Raw genomic sequence first — 18,951 nt, forward strand, 5'->3', positions numbered from 1 at the left:
ACAATGAAATGAGAGGTCGTTGTTTTACTGAAGTTTTCCCCTGGTCTTTTTGCACGAGTTGAAAATTCGCGTGAGAACCTGAAACAGAAAGACGCTCGTAGAATAGTATCTCTGCGGTGGAATCCCAGCTCAGGGTATGTGAGAAAAACGTTACGTATGTGTAATTATTTGGAGTCGAAGTGACAATGTCTCCCCAATGCATGCACACGAGTACGGGACAGATAAATGCTCTTCCATAGTAGAATACATCGTAATTGAAATCGTCAATTTTTTCCTTAACACAATGTCTTTAGCATTCACCGGGACAGCTTTTCTTTAGTAGGGTACTTCGTACTCTAAATTGTTGAACTTTTCTTCTAAGTACATCTCATACACATGTTCATGTGTAAGTTATGTCTGTTTTGTCATCGTTAACGTATGTAGAAGAAAAAAATCTTCCGTTGAAATGTTACTGATGTTTGTGAAAATAAATCTTTCCAAACTCACTTCTGATGCAGAATAGAAGTGTTCATATTTATGTCGTTGACCAATACCCGGCTGGTCGTCCATCCATAAATCTCACGTGGGACGATCACGCTTAAAATTATGTGGTCCGATACAGGCCCAAAATTAGTATAGTAATTCTCAAAATCGGGTTAACGTAAAAGTACAAGGTCTTAATTATTATAGTAACAAAAATAACCGAGAAGTCATCCTAATAATTAGCTCAAAATTACTAAAAACGCTTCAGAAACATGTCGCTGACTCACAGGTAGCGCAAGAGAGGGCGCCGCCGCCTCGCCAAGCGCACCATTTCTCCTCCCACCGACGCGGTGTTCTGTGCCGGCGCTTCACAGGTGCCTTTGTTGCCACACCTGGAGGAGGAAGCAACCTGACGGAACTCACTGCTGACGACGCGTACCTAAAGGGTCACAACTCGCTAAATCTCAGCAAAAATTAGCGCGCACGTCGCACTCCGAGTTTGCGAATCTCCCCTAACAAGGTTCTACTCGTGCTGGGGAAACCTATACACGCTTACCTCAAACATAGACGTCAACGACGGTTTAGTGAACAGAGCATTGGGAACTCTGTGAACGGGAATCTTCGAGTGCTCACGTTATACCCACTTGCTCAAGTTTCGCGGTACTGAAGCTGCATTCTGCACAGCCTATAAAACTATCCATTGTTACGCACGTGTGCAAATGACTGTTTCGGAGGTCATCATTTATAAGGGTATAGCGCACCACGACAAGGACACAAAAAGGGAGACGCACACACACACACACTTATAAATGATGGACCCCAACCTACTAGCCCGACAACGTGCCTTAGCATGTTTCGGAGAGCATGTCTAGAACGTAAATAAGGAGGATATAACGCACTTGAACAGATCATTTCAACTCTCTTGGTTGTGAGCACACGTGCAACACGAGGGGGGGGGGGGGTGGCATAATAACCTAAAGGCAGTGCCGTAGCCAGGTGGTAGCACACCAGACCCGTGCTCTCCTCTCCTCCACCCTCGTAACTATTTTCGCCATGGCATACAGAAAGAAAATTGTCTAATTCAAGGAGGTTCCTTCCCCTCCCCCATCCGGAAACATTCCTGCCTACGCCCCTGCTTAAAGTGGGCGCGCAGCCAGGCTCACACATTGACGTGATATAGGGAGGCTCGCTGCGACTCGGCAGGAGGGGGGCGCAAAGTTATCACTATACATTGACTTTATATGGAGGACGCGCTGCAACGAGCCCTCGCCCTGCATGCACGCCCTATGGTTGTAAGGCATCGTTTCGTGAAGCAAGACTTCTTGGCTAAAGCCGCAATGAACAAGCTCGCTTGTTACTGGAAGAATTTTTCATTCAGGGAGTGCCATCCATGGGGTGCGTGGTGCGTTAGTCAACCGCCCGTCACTGTGCGCTCGAATGAATTTATATACCTCGACCCGAATGTGAGATAGTAGTAAAGCTCGTGTGATATCCATTTCTTTTTTATCGAACGCATCGGCGCATGTGCCAAAGGTTCATGACGACGCTGTCGAATAAACAGTTGAAAGTTGCGATTGTACCTTGAGTGTATTCCATGTGGGATGCGCTTTTTTTTTCGATAAGTGGTCCAGAGACGTTAAACCCCAGATATATTATTTGATTTTTGTCAGTATGTTCACCATGTAGGCTCTGAAAAAGTTCTATTAAACCTTATACTTTATTGGTATCTTGTCATCTTCGCGCCTGACACTTCAAGATATCCATCAAGTGCTTTCCACTATGCGGCAGTTTCGTTTCGATAAATTCGTCACAAGTGTTCTAAAGCTAAGTTACGTTCTTTAATTAATTCTATTCAAATCGAGAAAGAGAAGAATGCTCAATTTCTAACACTGTCACGCTTACGAGACACCAAGTAGAACAAACCACGTTCAGATTAGTCATCAAATTACTCTTCTTTTTGGTACTAGTAAATACCACAATACTTACACCGAGAGAGGACCCGTATGAGCAAGCAATGATTTTACTGCATGACTTCAATGAAAGGCAAGGTTTTGCCTGGCTTTCAACAAGCCGATAATAATAATTGAAGGGATGTATCGTTCCGAAACCACGATATAATTACGCCCTGTGCTGCTTCTAGTTTTTCATACCCTGCAGCGCATCACAAGAATGACTATCAGAGACGCCGCAGTGGAAAGATCCAGAACTTTTTACATTGGGTTCTTCAACATTTATACATATAAATGTACGTGGGCTCTGGACATTTTTCGCCTTTGTCGCAAATGCGAACGCCGCTGCCGGGATTCGATCCCCCGACCTGCGGGTGAGTGGTCGAGCACCATAACTAACCATCGTGGCGGGTCACCGCGATAGTAATTTCTTGAGCTAATTAGGTTCAGCTATGCCTTTGTACAACTACATCAAATGCGTCTCTCACTGCGACACCTCTCACAAGCGATGTTCGCCGCATTGTTCTTTTCTATACATTTCTTTATATCTTCCCCTGCTTGCATGCTCGTCGGGGAGGCGTGATAGAGCGGTGCCTTCGCCTAATGCGAGCCTGAGACCCGAGGTCTGCGCCCAGGTTTTCTCCAGGTAGGAGCGCGTCAGCCGCGCTTTCTAAAAACTGCATCGCCGTTTCAGCAAGGGTGCGTGTGTGTGTGTGTGTGTGCGTGAGGAGGAAGGGGAGTTCCTACTGCGGGTATGATACGCGTTTCCTGACGAAGCGGCGCCGTCAAGGCCGGCACGGCACAGTCGATCGGCCTGCATTTCTCTGAGGCCAGTTCCTCACGTCGAGGCCCAGGATATCAAAACATTCACTTTTTTTTTCACCCGATGAGGAAGAAAACTGTTTAATTTGTTTAAAACTGATCAAGTATAATTTTCGAGACTGCCTTCCGGTTATTCTTGCTGTGGAGCTTTTCTTTTATTTCTTCAATAAAGGCACTACAAGGGTTGCTCTTAAAAATTATATATATATATATATATATATATATATATATATATATATATATATATATATATATATATATATATATATATATATATCCTCCGGGAGCGGTCACAACGTCGTTTATTTCGACGTTTCGGCCTAGAGTCTGGCCTTCATCAGGATTCAGGCTATATATATATATATATATATATATATATATATATATATATATATATATATATATATATATATATATATATATATATATATATATATATATATATATATATATATATATATATATATATATATATATGCCACAACGAGAGCGTTGTCAACAAGGATAAATATATTTATTTCCCAACAGTTTCGGGAGGGGTCCTCCCTTGATCAGGGGAGGAGTTATACTGACATGAACTTCCAAACTTCGTTGCTGCCGCGTCCCTCTCGCCTTGAAAGATGTTTGCGAGAGTGAGGGGGAACTAAAAAAAGGGAAAAAAAAACAACAAAAAGGGGGAGAAAAAAGACGAAAAAGAAAAAGAAAGAAAGTAAAAAAGAGGAAGAACCACTGTCAACACACTGAGAACGAAACCAACTGTCCGTGTACGTCCACATACGGTTCTTGTCACGTGCTGTTCAGTTCTTCGTCCGTTTATATATATATATATATATATATATATATATATATATATATATATATATATATATATATATATATATATATATATATATATATATACAGTAATAATTCATGGAGTTTTACGCGCTAATACCGCGATACGTCCCAAAACCACCATACATAATCATGGCAGATGATTTATGGTGGAGGGCTCAGGAAATTTTGACCACATGGGGTTCTTTATCTTCATGAGCCGCACGCTCACTGCAAGACAGAAGCCTCTCCCGTGTTCCGCCAATCAACCCAGTGCTACGCTTTCCGCTGCCACGTTCGTTTAAACGTGCGCCCAAATCTAAGCGCACGGGCACAGACACTGCACGCACAGAACTCCCAATTGTTTCGTTGTTCGAAATACATAAGTGTACTTCAGTGTCTGGAAAGCCACTTTGAGGTGACGTCTGGGAAGATAGATACAAATGTGTGGTCGCCCCGCCGCGGTGGTCTAGTGGCTAAGGTACTCGGCTGCTGACCCGCAGGGCGCGGGTTCGAATCCCGGCTGCGGCGGCTGCATTTCCGATGGAGGCGGAAATGTTGTAGGCCCGTGTGCTCAGATTAGGGTGCACGTTAAAGAACCCCAGGTGGTCTAAATTTCCGGAGCCCTCCACTACGGCGTCTCTCATAATCATATAGTGGTTTTGGGACGTTAAACCCCACATATCAATCAATCAAACAAATGTGTGGTCACTGTGCGTCGCAACAAATGGTAAAGACGTAATCTTAATCCAGGACTAAGCGTAGGTCCTGACCCGTGTTGCAGTACGAAAGACAGCTGAATAACCAGTAGTTTTCTACGAGATACCAGTGGTTTCGATCAGAAGTTAAATAACACTACCGCTAGTATCTAATGTGAAACCTATTTATCTGATGTCCTGTATGATATGATATCGCAGTTCGTAGGCTACGCTTTACGCCACTGGATATGTTTTTCTACGAACTCCTGCTAGAAAGGTGTTTTTCTTATACTAACCCAAGAACTGCTCCGTAATCTCTTGGATATTTCCTATGTAATAATTTCATCGTAAACTTTACAATGGGGTATAGTTTTTGGTTCGTGCAACTTAAGTCATCGCAATTTTGACATTTTTCTTTGCAGACTGCCTGTAATTGGTTATATATGATGCTTTAGCTTCATGTTGTATGTATTAAATTGCATGCTTCAGGCTGGCCTTTAAACTGTCTTCCCTCAGGCCCATGTGCTCATATATGGGTGCACAATAAACAACCCCAGGTAGTTGAAATTTCAGCCCTATACTATGGCGTGTCTCGTAATCATATGGTGGTTTTGGAATGTTGAACCCCATGCACATATAGTTAACTGAAAGCGCTCGCCCGGCCGTGGTGGTCTTGTGGCTAAGGTACCCGGCTGCTGACACGCAGATCGCGGGTTCGAATCCCGGCTGCGGCGGCTGCATTTTCGATGGAGGCGGAAATGTCGTAGGCCCGTGTGCTCAGATTTGGGTGCACGTTAAAAACCCCAGGTGGTCGAAATTTGCGGAGCCCTCTACTACGGCGTCTGTCATAATCATATGATGTTTTTGGAACGTTAAACCCCACATATCAATCAATCAATCAATCAATCAATCAATCAATCAATCAATCAATCAATCAATCAATCAATCAATCAACCAATCAATCAATCAATCAATCAATCAATCAATCAATCAATCAAACGTCGGCGCTCTTCTTTGAATCTGCACTTCCTTGTAGATCGGCCCGTATTTCCTGTCAGAAACTGAACATTGCAATCATTCACTGCCCCCAATAGTGGAGGCACCGCAACCGTGAATTATCGCAACTGATTGTTCGCTATCAATCTTCGTTGAGTGTAATAGAGTGTGTGAGAGGGATGAATGGTGAAGGGGCTGTTTTTTATAATGTTATCTTAGCGCAGTCGTTCTCCTGTGACATTATAATCTGGCATGATAGTATTTTATTGAAGCGCTGTCAGCTGGTGGGGCTTAGCGCATTTGAGTGTGTCTATGTGGCGAAGTAATAGGGAGACGCAGAAGCAATTGAACCTTGAAGCACAGATTGTGACGGATAGCTCGTTCAGAAGTCTTCGAGTGGATGTTGCGATACACTATAGCTGCATCCACTCTTATGGTGCCCGGTCTGGTCATATGGGAAATGTGGTGCTGAAAGTACGCTAGAAATAGTGGCCAAATTTCGCTACACACAGCGATAACAGTTCCGGTGCAACCATTATCTATCTATCTATCTATCTATCTATCTATCTATCTATCTATCTATCTATCTATCTATCTATCTATCTATCTATCTATCTATCTATCTATCTATCTATCTATCTATCTATCTATCTATCTATCTATCTATCTATCTATCTATCTATCTATCTATCTATCTATCTATCTATCTATCTATCTATCTATCTATCTATCTATCTATCTATCTATCTATCACTCACTCACTCACTCACTCACTCACTCACTCACTTAATAAATAAATAAATGAATAAATTATCTGTGGTCAGTCAGTCTGTATTTTTCTGAGCCTCCGCAAACTTGTGCCAGCTTGCATGACCGCCTGGTTTGTCGAAGCTTAACGTCCGACTTATTAAATTCCTGCCAGCAATGTGCTGACCACCTGTTCATTTATAATAAACCACAGGTCAGCTGCCAGTCCAACCTGACACAGAATAATGAGACAGTGTTTTATCACTTTTCGGGGAATTCCATTCGCGCTTTCTTTCCAAAGCCATGTCACGCGCGGACTGTAATACGTATACAGTATATGTACGAAGCCGCGCAGCCTCACGTGGTCGCAGAGATTCGCTCTATATGCGGCACTTGCCGAGGTCGAAAAGCGTGTTTACGTTTGTGCCCGAAACGTTTTTGACGGCTAGTTCTCCGCACATACATTGGGACGAGGTTGATAGCCTTGGCTTGCTGCCCTTATCTTTATTTGGTTCTTTATGACGAGTCTATTTCTGATTTTCTCTCTTTTTTTTTCTAATTTCCTTCTGCACACTTTTTTATTGCGACAAAGATTTGCCTTTAAGGCATAATATTTTTGTTAAGTGTGTGCCGTATAGGCCGGTGTTGTGTATGAAGTGAAGTAGTGTCTTGTGGAATGTGTTTCCACGTATCAAGCAGTTGTAACTGGCTGTGTCGCTGTAGCGAATGCCGGCTTGAGCGAGCTGACGGGAGCGTTCTGGCTGCAACATTCCACTATCCTTTATATTTACGCGTTACTCCATGTACCTGCGGAAAAAAAATCGCAGTACAGTGTTTCTGAACTAAGCCACGGTCGTACTGCTATTCCAGAGGGTAGAAAACAGCTGCCAACTGTTGTAATGACGCGGGCTGCTGTTTGTGGGACGAAGGAGCTCTTGATCCGAGGTTGTCGTTGTGTTTTTGCCGGCATTCCTGGCATGCGACGCGTTATTTCGAGAAAAGTAAAAATGAGGATACAGAAGGAATGCTTTCTGAAGCAAAAATTTGTGTATATTGCAGGCGAACAATTTTTTTTAATAGCAGAGTTTCATAAGCTTGGAGTATGGCAGCCTCCGTAGGCAGAAAACTCGTCACGGAAAGCAGGTGTGCGCTAATCAGCTTCTAGCACAGCCCAGCCGTGCATAGTATAGTGTATCAAGGGGTTATGAAAACGAAGGGGGGGGTGAGGAAGAGTGATGCGTTAGCAGGAGGTAAAGAAGAAAGAAAAGCAAGAGGTGAAAGGGTAAACGACAGCCTAGTCATGTACAGTATAGCATAGGAAAAGGTGGGAAAGAGTAACGAGAGTGAGGGGGAATGGTGTTAGAGTTGGGTGTTGGTAAAAGAGGAGGAAAAGGAGGACAGAAGGTACACCATAGTATAGTCATGTACAGTGTGTAGTGTAGCAAAGGGTAGACAAGAGTAGTTAGGGTTAGAAGGAATAATGGGGGGTTAAGAGGTGTTGAAGGAGCAGGAATAAGCCCCGCCGCGGTGGTCTAGTGGCTGAGGTACTCGGCTGCTGACCCGCAGGTCGTGAGATCAAATCCCGGCTGTGGCGGCTGCATTTCCGATGGAGGCGGAAATGTTGTAGGCCCGTGTACTCAGATTTGGGTGCACGTTAAAGAACCCCAAATGGTCGAAATTTCCGGAGCCTTACACTATGGTGTCTCTCATAATCATATAGTGGTTTGGGGACGTTAAACCGCACAAATCAATCAATCAGGAGCAGGAATTAGAGGTGGGAGGGTAAACCATAGCGTGTTCATGTACAGTCTAGTATAGCGCGCGGATTGACAAGAGAAGTGGGGGTGTGTGGGTAAGAAAGTGTGGCGTGGGGGTTTTGCAGGAGGGAAGCAAGGGTAAACGACAATGTGGAAAGAGAATAACAAGAAGATGAAAGAGAGATAGAAAAGAAAAGAGAGAAAGAAAGCTTGAAAGATAAAACAAAGGTTGAAGGAGATGGGGATGAAGGGAGAGGCCTTTGCATTGTTGTGGGCGTAGTCAGACTGCTTTTGCTGCTGCTGCTGCTGCTGATGATGATCATAAGGATAATAATCAAGGAAGATGAAGAAAGAACTCAACCTTTGTTCATCATGTGGTGGCGCCTACCCCGCTTTGGGCCATGCTTCTGGGTCCGAAGCCTGCAGCTATAGTCGATTTCATCAGGATGAACAATGTCGATCAGCACTGCCTGTTCGTTATTATCTGTATTCGCCCAACAGGCGTTCGGTTGGCTTCAAAATTCCTGAAGTTCAAGAATAGACAGAAATACCGGGCATTTGAGCCATAATCAGCTATTATCTTTTAAAGACGTCTTTCTTGTTCACAGCCAACATTATTATCGCAAGCAGAATTAGTACTGTGGCTAAGGAAAGACTTTCGTCTAATATAGTAAGTATAAGTAAGTAAATATAGTAACTGAACAAAACAGCCCATATCGAAACTTCCCAAACGACCCCCTGTGTTTTCCTCTGCTTGTCGCTCAGGGTTTTCAGCAAGCTGTCTGCATAAAAAGAAAATTACAACAAATGGAGATTTTTTGTTTCTCTCAGTGCAGCTCGTGGTTTCGCTGGTGTTCATATCTTTTCCTAATTTTTCTCGTGACTTGCGTATTTTTTGTAAACACTTGAACGCGTTTATTATTCACATTATGAGGCGTACATTACTATTTTTAGAGCCTATTTCTCTTTGCCTAATAACTGTTAGCTTATTCGTCGAGAAGGTGTAGGAGAAGAAGATAATGGACTAAAAATAACAACAAGAACAACTAAGTTTATACTTAAACTTCACGTCTGCATGCGTGTACAACATTAGCCCGTATAAAATTGTTCCGCTTACTTTACCATAAAATTTGCTGCCTAGTCGTATACATCATAAGCATTCATCATTATATGGTACACTTTATTTAATGCATTTGCTTTTACGTCCGTGCAAACGTCCTTGACGTGGTTCTCGTCTAAGGAAGAATAGCTTTCTTAAATAACATCGGCCGGCCTATTATTTCCTTTAGTGTGGACATTCACCGCCGTTGCACAAAAGAAAGAAGAGAGAGGGGGGGGGGGGGCGCATCGACGCCAACTGCGCACGCACTCTCTCGCGTCTGTTATCCTGAACTGCAGCCTATTATGACTTTCAGTTCAAGAGTTTGTTGAAGCGCACATGTTGTCCATGATAGAAGAAGGCGTTTTACAGATGGGCTGGCTAACAGCCCCTTTATATGCAATTGCGCAGCTAAATTGTGGCTTCTATTGTGATCATTGTGGACGCCCTCAAACACCAACCTCGTTTGAACACACTCCTCATCGGCACCAAACATAAAGAGCATTCTTCGGAAGCGTCGCAACATAATATTACAGAGTGATCACCTTAAAAATCGTTCCTGCAATCCTCACGTGTGGTATATCGCAGATCGAGGAACTTACGAGACTTAATAACAACGTCAAACCTTACCCCCCCCCCCTTCCCACCCGCCACTTATTCTGGTTGTCATTCGTGCAACAACCCTGTTGCAAGGTTTGGAGTCGCATGACAAACACAGCTTCTGTTAAGAGCACATGTAGCAGCTTCAAGATTTGATCTTGAAATAAAAGCAACATTGTGTATATGCCCTGCGTGCAGATTTCAATACATCGGGCAAAGTGAAACCCCTTCTAGACTGCGTTTAAATAACCACGAGTCACGATCCACAAGCCCACGCAATCTACCTTTGTTTAGGCATGTTAATATTCTTCGTCACTCTTTCGATAAACTCCCAGCTACTATACTGGAATCATTTTTCACTTCACACTATGTTAGAGAAATTCGCGAGTCATTCCTCATACGTATCTGCCCCCGCTTCCTTGGTATATAGTGGCTAATGTACTCGAGTGCTGACCCGCAGGTCGCGGGATCGAATCCAGGCTGCGGCGTCAATGGAGGCGAGAATGCTGTAAGCCCGTGTTCTCAGATATGCTTGCACGTTAAAGAACCCCAGGTGGTCGAAATTTCCGGGGCCCTCCAATATACGGCGTCTCTCATAATCATATGGTGGTTTTGGGACGTTAAACTTCACATATTGATACAAGTCATCATTAACATAAGCGAATGCACCTTAAAGGCGACAAAGATGACGATCGAACAAAAGCTCGTGTTCTTGTTGCCACTCCGCCATCTTGGTTCAAGGACACTGTGTACTCCGTGTACAATCTGTAAATATATTTCGACCCTCTGCCTACTCTCACCCCGTGACAATATCAATCATCATCATGAAATTCTATATATGCGTCAGTCTCCATTGTCTTGCATGCAATATCTAACTTACGACGTCAGACCTGAAAGTTGCGGGATCGAATCCCGACCGCGGCGGCCGTATTTCGATGGAAGCGAAATTATAGAGGCCCGTGGGTTTAGGTTTAGGCGATAAATTATCTTTGGTGCTCTTAAATTCCGGAGCACTCCACTATGGTGCCTCTCACTGTCATATCGTGGTACTGGGGCTTGAGATCGCCCCAAAGTTATTATTAAGCAACTTGTACGCGATGGGAAAATTAACGAAGGTACAAATCTCGAGGAACGATCTTATCGCTATCATCAGAACTAACGTATTGCTTTGGTGTCCCGTATTACGGAAAGTAAAGCCGCGTATACATGTCTAGTACGAACACGACCTCGAAGGAATAGCAGGCGTGAGAGTGATGACCTTTAGCACGAACGGCTGCGCGTTCTCTTCGTCGTTGGAGCGTCGCAAGACCAGAAAAACAACATTAAAAAAAAACGGGAATCTCACGTGGCCATGCCAGGTTCGCGTTGGCTTCGTACTTGTGACGCTCACGTGACAAAACAAATAATAATTAAAATAAAACGTATCTGCATTAGGAGACGAAACACAGAAAGAAGTCAGGGAGCGATGTGTTAACAAGAGTAGCACCTGGTTAGCTACCCTACGCCTGGACGAAGGGAAATGAGAATAGGAAGATCGGAGAGAGGTGATTGACGTCCCAAAACCACCATATGATTACGAGAAACGCCGTGGTAGAGGGCTCCGGAAGTTTCGACCACCTGCATGGGATTCTTTAACGTCCACCCAAGTATGAGCACACGGGCCTACAGCATTTTCGCCTTCATCGAAAATGCACCCGCCGCAGCCGGGATTTGAACCCGCGACCTGCGGGTCAGCAGCCGAATACCTTAGCCACTAGACCACCGCGGCGGGGCACAGAGAGAGGTGAGAGGGGAAGAAGGGAACGAGTAGTGGACTCGCAACGTTCATGTGATGTAAAAAAGGACCTCATCGGATGGCTTTTGCTGAGCTTCAATTGATGGCGATCTCGTGTCGCCATTGACGAAGACATGAGAGGCCTTGCAATTTTTCGCAACCTCCTTGTTTGCCAACCAAAGTACAAAACAACTTAAGGGCTTAGCGTTCCAACAGTCTCGGTGTTCCAATACAGATGCCCTCTGATGATAACGTGACAGCACCGTGCGGGACAAGGGTGCAGCCAGAAATTTTTTTTTCGGAAATTGATTGAGGAGAGATGGGGGCACAGCTACTTCCTTTAATATATGTGGTCCTGTTCTTGTGTGTTTTGACCCGTTTTTCATGCTGGTTAACTTCAAAAATGTCGCACCAACTTACCAAGGCAAGAAGGCAAGAGCACTTTTTTATCTATGATCGTGTGTGCGTTTGTATGCATGCGTGTATATCAATAAAAACACACAAGAAAGTGCACTAGACAAGTGCTTTCTAACATCTGAAAGTGTAATGAAAAAGAAAACGTGCCATATATATGCAAACATGAAGGCATAAAAAATTTTGACAACCTTTACCAAGCACGTAATCAAGTATGCTGTAGATATGAAATCTCAGTATCTGTGAGGGGGATTGAAGGCTGCTGGCCCAAGCACCTATCTCCTGCTTTTATGATTTCATACGCTTCAGAAATTTCACGCGTGAGCTGGACTCTATGTCTCATCACCACAGAGGTTCTGTTTAATGGAGGGCAACATGCGTAGATGATGTTACCCTTCAGAGAGCTAGCGTGCTCCCTTAGACGGACTGAGACAACGCCCCGTCTGTTCAATGTACGTGCATGCCATTTCTTATGTTCTTTTGTGCGCTGATCGATGATGACCATGTTCCAACTAGCCCAATATGCTACTTCGAGTAATCTAACCCTTCGCCACTTCGCACCTATAAATTCTCGACACGCCCCTGATGTACTACAAAAGTGAAAATTTTCGGGGGTTGAACCCTTTTTCTTGTCTTCTCCCACTTTTAACTTAGCGAAATGGTGGATGGTCGGGAAATGAGTGGAGTGCCCCGCCGCGGTGGTCCATAACGGCTAATACACTCGGCTTCTGTCTTGCATGTCGCGGGATCGAATCCCGGCTGCTGCGGCTGTACTTTTGATGGAGGCAAAAATACTGTAGGCCCGTGCGTTCAGATTTGATGATTGATTGATATGTGGGGTTTAACGTCCCAAAACCACCATAAAGTTATGAGAGACGCCGTAGTGGAGGGCTCCGGAAATTTCGACCACCTGGGGTTCTTTAACGTGTGCCCAAATCTGAGAACATGGGCCTACAGAATTTGCGCCTCCACCGGAAATGCAGCCGCCGCAACCGGGATTCGATCCCGCGACCTGCGGGTCAGCAGCCGAGTACCTTAACCACTAGACCACCGTGGCGGGGATGTGTTCAGATTTGGGTACACGTTGAAGAACCACAGGTGGCCGAAATTTCCGGAGCCTTCCACTACGGCGTCTGTCATAATCATATGGTGGATGTGGGACGTTAAACGCCACATATCTATCGAGTGCGGTACGAGTGCGGCACCGTCTCTGAATCATTTCAGGCGTGCCGGCATGTATGCAGACGCGTGCGCGCACATCTGTTCCTTCTACAGCTAGCTATAGAAAACCGACACCCAGCAATGCTGCTTCTACCGCCGCGTGTTGCGCGTTTCATCGCAACACGCTCAACACACACCCGGAAAAAAGAGGCGAGACACCCAGCACCCACGGATGCTGTGTCGAGAAATATGGCTGTCAGCGCAGGGTTACCTTGTGAGCACACCGTAGTCCCCGTCGTACGTAGTACAGGTACATTGTCATACGCGCTTAGTTTTTTCATACATCATGTGATCGGGTTTCATAAAGAAGAAATTGTTGCCACCACTCGGCACAGGCCTTGCGGAAACGTTTTGAAACTTCTGGATCCTTTTAGACGATTCCGAATAGATTGCGCACAGGACGCGCCCGAGTAGTCGAGCTTACTCTGGAGCTAACGTGAGCACGATTGATATATACTGCTGGAATTATCGATCATTCGTGTATGAAAAAAAAATTGCTCTTGCTCAACTCAGTTATGCCTGGGTGTGCGTAGCCGGAGGTACGGTTAATTTTATTGTTTAGCTTGCTTCTCTGTACGTGGTTACGTTCCTCGAAGCATGCGGCTTGTTCTTTCTCCGTCTCCTCAACACGCTGCTTCTCGATTTCGTTTCGAGAACGAAGCCTGGCTTTTCTCAGTCTCGCTGACTCACTTTTCATATCTGCCAATGAATCCCACTGAGCAGTTCGTTCTGTTCACGGGAGTGGTGCCACATCGGGCTGCTAACCTTTGTGTTTTGTACCTTTAACAACTAAATGAACAGTGTTATGGTAGATGCATACGCATGGAAATTATTGGGTTGGTGCATACGGTGTTTCATGGCCCAATTGGATCACGTGGCGATATACAAAAACAAGAAAACATCGGCTTAACAGCTCAAGATGGCACCCAGATGTCTTGCGGTAAATAGTCTATACGATGCAACACCGGCTCCTCTGTTGCTAGATACGCTGTTTCACCGGCTCCTCCTCTGACGTCAAGCCAGATGGCGCGGCGAGCGGCGGTGACAGTTGCTGCGGTTGCTAGGTAACGGCTCAGCTCGCGGTGCGGCCACCGGCCACAGTGAAACGGCGAAAACGCGGCCAATGTAGTTCCGGCTGCAAACGTTCCGCCGACGATCAGACTCCCGCTTCGGTGAGCTGGTTGGTGGTTACGGAGCTCGAATGCTGGCCCGAAGGTCGTAGGTTCGAATCGCGGCCGCCCCGGCAGCCGTATACCGATGAAGGCAAGACGCCCGCGTGTTTAGGCCCACGTTCGAGAACCGCATGTGGTCAATTTTTTTCTGAACTCTCTTCTACCTTCACTACGGCGTCGGGACGTAGAAATTATAAGTTAAATATTGCAATCACATCATTCAAAGCTTACGACTGTTCTAGCCGTTATCGACGTACCACAGCGGCGCGTATGTTCGCTAAAAAGAGAGTTTCGTATTTGAGAGTCTTACTGCAGCCTCCTTCATCGGGTGAATCACGTGACAATATGAAAAAAGAAAAACGCTGCTATATCGTCGTTCAATTCCAGTCAGTCGAACTCCATGCACATGCACTACATAGTGGTCATTTCATCATCTTCCGTATGGTCAGTGCTCATTTTCGGTGCACAAGTCGACACGTAGATGAGGCGGTGGTGGAGAGGAACATATGATTATAGATGACGGTGGCTTAAATGTGTTTGGGTGTGAGCTCGATCGTAAGGAACCATCTAAATAAAACTGTGTAGGCATTCAGCGCCCGTACTCGTGTGGTGTTCTGTTACCCATTGGTAAATTACTGGGTTTTTTCATTTAGACGAATGTTATTAGTCCCTCCTTCAACCACTTGATTACCATGTGTTGGTGAAAGAAGGTTAAAGCAATAAGGGTGATAATGAAAGACGTCACCAAAAAACAGCAAGGTAAAATGAAGGTGAAAGGAAGAAACAAGAAAAGCAGCAAATGACGCTTCGAAACATTTACCTCCGAGCGTAACAACTACATAACAAAAAATAATGCAAAGAGCAGAATGAGCAAGAAGCGTTGTGTGTCAGGAAAGATAATTATTATTTGACAGGAATAGTGCACAAACACACACGAACACAGAGGGAACGGAGAGATCAGGCTGACAACTTCCAGCTAAGGGGGCACAACGCCTGTCTAAACACTTTCGGGAAAGGGGAAGAGATCGAGAAAATGAAGGTGTGAGGAGAGAAAGAGGAAAGATAAGAGATAAGTAAAAAAAATGACGAGCATATGAAAAAAAGGGTAAAAAAAGATAAAGACCTCTATAAAAAGTTAGGAAACATACTATAACACATATATCGTCACATACGTTGTCATATTCGCAATAGATAGTCGGCTCAGGTATGTCGCAGCCGTGATACTATCCGAACATGTCAAGTGAATGAAAAGCAAACAAAACTCTCGCGCTGCACAGTCACCGCTCGCAACACTTGCGCACGCCGCTCGGCGAACTTGTCCAGCTCCTCCCCCGCTGTGAGCGTTTAGGGACACTTGTGCAACGACGACGGTTCGGCGCAGGTTACGTACAGATGCTTGGAGCCCTCGCATTGTGACAGTAAGCATCGCAGTATCACAGCGAGGAGTGCGCAGCGAGATGCCGTGGCTGCTCGGATTTTCTATATGCCCGCTGCAACTGTGAACCATGAACATTACGCACTGCGAGAGAGCGGTAGGTTTACCAAATATCGGCTCTTTCCTTGCTCTTCACTTTTGATGTGCTTGAGCATTGGCATGTGCACGGGTGGTGAAGAAAAGGGGGGGGGGGGGGAGGGCATCTTACTTCTAATCATCTAATGGGAGCGCCACGTCTGGCCGATTCACTGAGTCACTTTTTATTGTCAGTCTTTCATGAACGAGGTTATGGCTACGCGGTTATTCGGACGATAATGGAGACAGAAGAGCCCCGATGTTGCATACAAGGAACTGTTTTATTTGCCACGTTCACACGTATTACCGCGGACCGATGAAAAGCCTTTGTGAGAAGATATCGTTGAATTTTTATCTTTGCATACTTTACACGTTTGTTTTATTTATAGACATGATCAAGATTGGGGGGGGGGTATTGAAACTGCCCTCCCCCCTGGGGGTGTAGCCAAGGTGTGACACACCGGGCACGTGCCCCCCCCCCCCTAATTCTTTTCCGCCATTACACAAAGAGCGAAAAGTGACCCGCCCCTCCCGAAATTAAGAATGTGCCCACCCCCCTTTGCGCCGCCCCCCCTCCCCCTGCGCTCCGTGGATGGTACTGGAGAACATTCTGCATGCCTTTTTGCTCCAGCGTATCTTGCGTCTCTTCCCGCGATTTGTGAATTGCGAGCGGATCCGCCCTGGCCAACGGTATTTACGCTATTGCGAGCTTCAGCCAATGCTTGGTTCGGTAGGTTGATCGACGTCTATGGTTTGCTAAACACGGTTAACTGATTGTTGTTGTCGGCTGGTTTGGCTAGAGAACGCATGTATTAACTAATGTCGTCTAACTTAGAGGCTCTCCGGTATAGTGGCGCTCAGCATTGCCTTCGCACCGACTTGCTTCTGTTTCAGTATTTGTTAACTAATTCTACACGTCGAAAAAAGTTTGTAAAAATTAATAATGCAAGCAAATAAGTAGAAATAGCAGCTGTTACAGCCCTTTTAGACTATTACTAACTTTTTGCTGCCTGTTTACTTCCTACCTTAGTGATAGTTGAAAGGTGAAATGGTTACCATGGGCATTGTTTTATATTATTCCCAACAGTAAGTGCAGTTTTGTTGTGGTAGTAATTGTATGTATACATCAAGCGAGGGAGATACAAGAAGAGAGAATAAAATATTTTTGGAAACAAATTAAAAATCATTTTTGTGGTCGTGCCTCCCGGTTCGTAAGACCATTGTCTTCTGCCGCCATCCGGGCCCGGTTGACAAGGGCTTGTTGCTGTTCTGGGTCCGAGCTGGACAGGGTTTACAACGCTTACGCGTTTCTCTCGCATTAACCGCTAAATCGCTGCTGAATCGTCTTGTCTCTGTTGCTAGTTGATATTTATAATCGTTGACTGTAGTTTTTATAACTATTGCACGTGAATAACACGCGCACGCTTGCACATAAAAATACACGCACACAGATATGCAAACACCACTCCACGTCTTTTAAATAAAAAAGCTGGCTACGGCCCTGGCGGGACAGATGCTGCAGTGTATGTACCTATGTTTGGTTGTCGAGGAAGTTTTCATCATCATCATCATCATCATCGTCATCGTCGTCGTCGTCGTCGTCGTCGTCGTCAGCGATGGGTGACTGATGGAGTTAAGGCAAGGTTCAATTTTTAAGAAGTAAACTGTATTGTACTAAAGTTACAAGTGAATCGGCAGCGGTTACATGTAGAAAGAAACGGGATTCGGTGCTGGAGCTTGACCGGCTACGTCCCACGCCACTCTTGTCTCGGCTCGCTCTCTTCGCTGGCGATGCGTTGCTATGCGTTCCCGCCTCACAAGCTCACTTTTCTTCACTTTGAATGATCGTCGAAGCAAAGCTTCATGGCAACCGCGCCGAGCGGACGCGCTCAGGGCTCGGAGTCCACGTTTACGTATTGTGGCGTTTCTTTGCGGGTGCCGAGACGCTGCCGGGGAATCTGGCCGTGTGAAGTCGAGTGGCGCTGACAGTCATCATCATCATCATCATCATCATCATCATCATCATCATCATCTCTGTAGAGATGATGATTTTTCTTCTAAGTTGACCTAGTGGCTTTTGTGCTTCAATTAAAACTGTCTTCCTATAGAAGAAAAAAAAAAGAACGAACATTCACAGCTCAACTTTCTGCGCCTTGAAGCAGTGATATTTATTTTGCTACTTTATCCGTACCTTTATCCTACCGGTGCTCTAATCGTCCCTTTATTTCTATCGCGGACGTGTTAACATTCCTATTGTTGTTTCTAAAACCTAAGGTTTCATGTTGGCTAATGACCAAACACACACCAGGGAACGGGAGGCCATATCTCCACATCGCATTGAAACATCCTTCGTCGCTTGCCAAGCCTCCCCACACCGAGTAGATTTTTTTTTCCTTTTAAGTGGCGCTGTCTTGTTCTTCCAAGTTTCCTAATACCGCTTTCATTCTCCGTCTGAACTATATGCAATATTTTTTTCTTTTTTTATTTTTCTTTCGCACATTACGTCGGGTGCTGCTCCCCTGGGACTTCTCTGGTGCTGCCCAAAGTGCGACCGAGTGCACCACCTGAACTTGAGCCAGCAGTGCGACTTCGTGTACGGCAACGAGGAATGTCACTCGGACGAACAGTACCTTGCTTACACGACATTCGTCTACTGCGCATTCGGGTCAGGGCAGACTGTGCCAGGATTGGTCGTTCTGGTAAGTATATTTTTTTCTTTTTTGTATTTTCGTGGTATACCATTTAATATTTTGCTCAACGTGCCAGTCTATCAAAAGCCAAAACATTCGCCTATAAAATGTTCACTAAAGAGAGAGAGAGGGGGAGAGAGAGAATAAAATGAAGAAAAGGCAGGGAGGTTGACCAGAAATTGGAGCAGTTTCGTATTTCGCATAGTGGCACAAATAAGGGTGGTAAG

The 18,951-nt window shown here is 45.2% G+C and overlaps 1 protein-coding gene across 2 annotated transcripts in view; it reads left to right on the top strand.

Moving 5' to 3' along the window:
• LOC119163580 (mitochondrial sodium/calcium exchanger protein-like) overlaps positions 1–18,951 on the top strand; it is a 100,730-nt gene that overhangs the window by 35,341 nt on the left and 46,438 nt on the right. Inside the window, exons 1-2 of one of the 2 annotated variants that reach the window (XM_075889010.1) lie at positions 15,902–16,056; positions 18,581–18,733. In XM_075889010.1, coding sequence (XP_075745125.1) covers positions 16,030–16,056; positions 18,581–18,733 — 180 coding nt within the window. In that variant the 5' untranslated portion in view covers positions 15,902–16,029. Of the gene's footprint in view, positions 1–15,901; positions 16,057–18,580; positions 18,734–18,951 lie in introns of those variants that run through there. The other variant, XM_075889009.1, reaches the window with a different exon arrangement.

This window comes from Rhipicephalus microplus, chromosome 3 (assembly GCF_043290135.1).
Source record: "Rhipicephalus microplus isolate Deutch F79 chromosome 3, USDA_Rmic, whole genome shotgun sequence".
Taxonomy (NCBI): Eukaryota; Metazoa; Arthropoda; class Arachnida; order Ixodida; family Ixodidae; genus Rhipicephalus; species Rhipicephalus microplus.